The sequence below is a fragment of the Mus caroli genome, chromosome 1 (genome assembly GCF_900094665.2).
Source record: "Mus caroli chromosome 1, CAROLI_EIJ_v1.1, whole genome shotgun sequence".
NCBI lineage: Eukaryota > Metazoa > Chordata > Mammalia > Rodentia > Muridae > Mus > Mus caroli.
In genome coordinates this window covers 123334054-123338772 of record NC_034570.1, presented here as the reverse complement: position 1 = coordinate 123338772, position 4719 = coordinate 123334054, and the positions used below count along the sequence as shown (strand labels likewise).

Sequence of the window (4719 nt, the reverse complement as noted above, 5' to 3'; positions counted from 1 at the left end):
TAATATAAATCTCTTTACCTTAGCCTCAGGTAGACTGTTCAGACAAGGGCAAAAAGCAGCCTCATTCTTGACCAAAATATCACAAAAACAGTCTCTAGGCCACATACTGAAATTCTTCCCCACTGAAACCTCTTGGGCCAGGTCGGCATAGTTCAAATCACCCTCAGCACCAATGTCTTCCATATTCCTGCTAGGATGGCCCATTAAGCCTCACTTAAAGCATTTCACTGCTTTCCAAATCCAAAGTCCCCAAATCCACATTCTTCTAAACAAAAACATAATCAGGCCTATCCCAGCAATACCCTAGTCCCTGGTACCAACTTCTGTCTTAGGATTTTATTGTTATGAAGAGACACCATTACCAAGGCAACTCTTATATTGTGACAGCATTTAATTGGGGCTGGCTTGCAAGTTCAGGTTCAGTTGATTACCATCATGGTGGGAAGCATGGCTGTGTCCAGGCAGACAGAGTGCTGGAGGAGCAGAGACTTCTGCATCTTGTTCTGAAGGCAATCAGGAGGAGATTGTCTCCCATGTGGCTAGGAGGAGGGGTCTCAAAGCCCACCCCTAAAGTGGCATACTTCCTTCCAAAGCCACATTTCCTAATAGTGCTGCTCCCTGGGACAAGTGTATACAAACCACCACACTCTCTAATAGACTTTTCACAGATGGAGAATTGATGAGGAGAGAGTCTGCAGAAGGTATGAGGAGGGTTTGACTCTCTCTCTCTCTCTCTCTCTCTCTCTCTCTCTCTCTCTCTCTGTGTGCGCGCTCGCACGTGTGTGTGTGTGTTTTGAGATAGTGTTTCATGCCAAATTCTTTATATAGCCAAGAATGGCCTAGAGCTCTTAATACTCTTGCCTCTATCTCCCAAGTTTTGGGATTATAGGTGTGCACCACTACCCCAAAATGTTAAACTTCCTTTCTAGTTACAGAAGCACAGAGTTGGCTCTCCGAAGTGGCACTGAATAAGTGGGGCCCTCAGCTCAGTCTTCTCTTTCCAATTTCTTTCCAGGTCTTTGCCTGGCTCATCAAAATGTATTCATTCCAAGGGAAACAGATCTGCAGTCTTGCTAGGAGACTCGTGAGGAAACCTCACACCCCACAGCCTCCTCTCAGGGTGACACAGAGCCCTGGTTTGGAAGCCCATGGTTTGGAAGGATCTTCTTGGCATTCATTAAAACCCCTTCATTTCTCTCTCTCTCTCTCTCTCTCTCTCTCTCACACACACACACACACACACACACACACACACATTCACATTTCAAGACCACTTTATTACCAAAACAAACAAAGGAGACTGGCATTTAAATAAATTATACAAATATCTCAAGAGGTAAGTTTGCAGCCTTCCTAGGGAATCTATGTCATAGGTCAGTGTCTGTAAGAACATGCAGGTATGGAAAATCTGGATTACTGTTCCCTCACACCCTCCCTTCCTGCCTCAGTCATGTCCAGGGCAGCAGTCTGTGTGATGTTTATATTCTTCCCCAAGAGTTGCAACTGTGGAGTTTTCTTCAGCACCTTTTTTGTACTCCTCCACCCTCTATGTCTAACCACACATTCACCATAGGTTCTGTGAGTGTATATAGATAGATTCATTCAACATGTTGCCGATCCACACCCCCAAACTCCAAAACCTGGCCACTGTGAGTCTGCCATCCCTTTCAGTCCCGGGTCTGGTCTGCAGGTCAATGGGATCTAGACACTTGGTTCAAAGGGAATTTATAATGAATGTCCTGAGGCTCTGTGACCTTCTCTGCTTCCTGTACTTTGGAGGAGGTGGAGTAGGGGAGGGTAGATTGTCATTGGCTGAGGTTCTCTTCCTTCTGGAATTTAGCACTTTGAGTGCAGGGCACAGTGAATCCCAGATAATATTGTCTTTCTGCCTTCCAAGTTTTGGGCTCCATTGGCAGCCAGATGGCATAATGAATTCACTGAGAAGGAACAGCTGTGGCCAAGAATGTGTTGGCTCGTTGTCAGAGCCCTGTTCTTTAACTCTATGAAGACTAACTAGCTCACTAGCTTATTAACACAGAGACGCATAATGACAGACAGGCTGAAGCTAATAATTGGGTTATTTTCCTATTTGGGCTGGCCCAACCTGTTGGGATAGGGGTCATTACATGGATGGAGCTTGAAGAACAAAGAAGAGAGGCCAGATTTTCTGTGTACTTGTATGGTAGTTAGTCTTTAGAAGATATGTGTGGTGTTTGTGTGTGTGTGTGTGTGTAGAAAGAGAGAGAGAGAGAGAGAGAGAGAGAGAGAAGACCTTTTACTTTCAAGTCAACAGTAGGATGTTTCTAGAAATCTCTGTTTACCTGAGAATTCCACTCCTGTTGTCACTTTTCCTAAGGGCAAAAATGTCTGGAGATTGTTAAGAGTTTCATGTAGAGGGAGGTCCAGTCTGGAACAGTCCTTCACATCTATACACAGTAGGGCTATGAAGCTGGTACCTCAGAACTTCCTCCCCTGCCTGTCGGGACCCACCATCACAGCTCTGGAGGGTACAGGCTGATAGGGGTGGGTGCAACTGACCTTTCCAAGTGAAAATGGACAGGACAGATTTCCCAAGTGAGGCGATACGGGCTCCGAGGTCAGGTGGACTGTCAGGGCCTAGGACCCCCCAGTTTGCCCGAGTTTACATTAGCAACATATTACTCCTTCCATCCATCCAGTAAAGTGGGTTTCTTAGAAGACTTTGTGCAGAAGAGCTGCTGCTGTATCAGGATTCTGCCAGTCACCTGTTCCCCAGGATGGGGCAGCCTCCAGGCGGGGAAGATTCATAAGGTGGAATCAGGTCCCTTTGTGTGCTGTCCCTGGAGAGGTAGTGCTGATAATCTTGAGGGTCCTGCCCATTGTCCACACTAGAGTCTGAAGTGCTGGACAGCAGTGGGGGCCTGGGCAGTCTTAGGACAATGAGCAGGAAATGGGCACAAAGACAGAGACTCCTGGGTTGTGAGTAGTACCGTGTCTTTGAGACACAAAGCTAACAACTAGAAGGAGCAACTGGAGGGACAAGCTTCAACATTGTAACCCCATTCATCCCTGTGTTCCACCACAGCCTGAAACCTTCCGAGGCTGGCCGAATCACTCAGGACAGAGATACATTTGAACTGCATTCCAGCTTAGCACAGGTGCTCTTATCATTCTGTTCTTAGCTCACTCTAAAGGCTGGAAGTCAGCTGCCATGGGGTGGGGCTTGCGTTGATGGGAGGTGTGAGCTTATAGTTGGCCCAGGCTTGAGTGGGAAGGGGGAGGTGATGAGATGGGTTCACCAGAGTGTCATCCTTGTCAGAGCATGCCCATCCAGCTGCAGAGGCTGAGATGGCTCTCTCCCGGGGAGACAGGGAGAGAGGGAAAGGTGGAAGAGAGAACAAAGAGTTGAGAGAGGCTCTAGCATCTTGGCAGACATACTCTTCTCTCAGTCACTCCTGCCATCCCGAGTGTATCATCCATGGAAATTCCAGATGCCAGGTGCTCAGGAGGAAGTATGGGAACCAAATGGGTCCTCACAGGGCAGTCAGGGTCTCTGTGTGAAACATGGTCCCGAACATCTCCTGCAGAGATCACAGGAAGGATGGGTGAGGGGAGAGAACTAGATCTGCTGGAATTAGAGTGACTGCAACCAAGAAGTGACTATGTACCACGGGCCAGGATGAAGCACCCCGAGACTGTATTTGCTGGTGAGCAGGGGAGAGGCAGGCTAGCATAAGACATGAACTAATACTGGGTGACGGGAGAAAGGGCTAGTAGCATCTAACTGTGAATTGTGTTCCTCCCAACCATGCTGTGTGTGGTCTTTGGGACTTTCTTCTCCAGTGTCAGCTCTGCTTTTTTAAGAATTAACACCAGTGTCAAGACTAGAGAAGCTGTATCATTTCTGTCCCATCTAGGTCTTTAATTCTTCTTCTTCTTTTTAATGTGCTGGAGTTCTAAGAGAGCTCATGAGTGAGCCTGTTAGCTCTCAGGTCGCTCTTGCTCTCAGCACTCAGGGGGCCATGGAACTCAAACAAGGAAAGGCTGGGAAGGGAGATAATAACAGTCTGATATTAATAGACTCCAGGCCATATTTCTCTAAATGTAGTCACCTGCTTTCTTTAATTCAGGCCACTAGAATGGTGATACATTCCACAAGCCCCAAGAGGACAGAAGCAGCTTGTATTGCATAGCTTCTAGTTTTAAATGCCTATCCAACAATAACTCCTACGTGCCCCCAAACGTCATCTGATTCTCCCAGTATGCAGTTTCTAAAGAACGGGGGCCTTTGTTCATTGCTGCATATGCCCACCTGCAACAGTGTCAGGCAAGCGGGAGGTGTTCCCAAAACACCTCATGAATTAGTGAAAGATGAGTAGCCCCTCCTGCCAGTCTTGCAGGGCACATGTTTACCAAAAATGACTCTTATTTTACAGATAATAACAACAGGCCCAGTGGTCTCATGGAGGCATCTACAATCACAGGCTTGGCACACTGGAGAGTTAAGAATAGATAGCAATTCTTAGCCAGGCATGGTAGCACAAGACTTTAATCTCAGTTCTCCAGATGCAGAAGCAAGTGGATCTCTATGAATTGAATGCCAGCCTGGTCTACAAATTGAGTTCCAGGACAGCCAGGGCTACACAGAGAAACCCTGTCTCAGAACAAACAAACAAACAAACAAACAAACAAACAAATGATCCCCCCATAACAATTCCCTAGGACTTGTTACAGAGGCTA

The 4719-nt window shown here is 47.0% G+C and overlaps 1 protein-coding gene across 1 annotated transcript in view; it reads right to left on the bottom strand.

The window, feature by feature from the left end:
- Positions 1–2355: 2355 nt before the first annotated feature.
- Positions 2356–4719, bottom strand: part of Slc26a9 (solute carrier family 26 member 9) — a 27037-nt gene continuing 24673 nt past the window's right edge. The window contains exon 21 of the mRNA XM_021169361.1: positions 2356–3560. Within this exon, the coding sequence (XP_021025020.1) occupies positions 3513–3560 (48 nt within the window). The 3' untranslated portion in view covers positions 2356–3512. The remainder of the gene's footprint in view (positions 3561–4719) is intronic.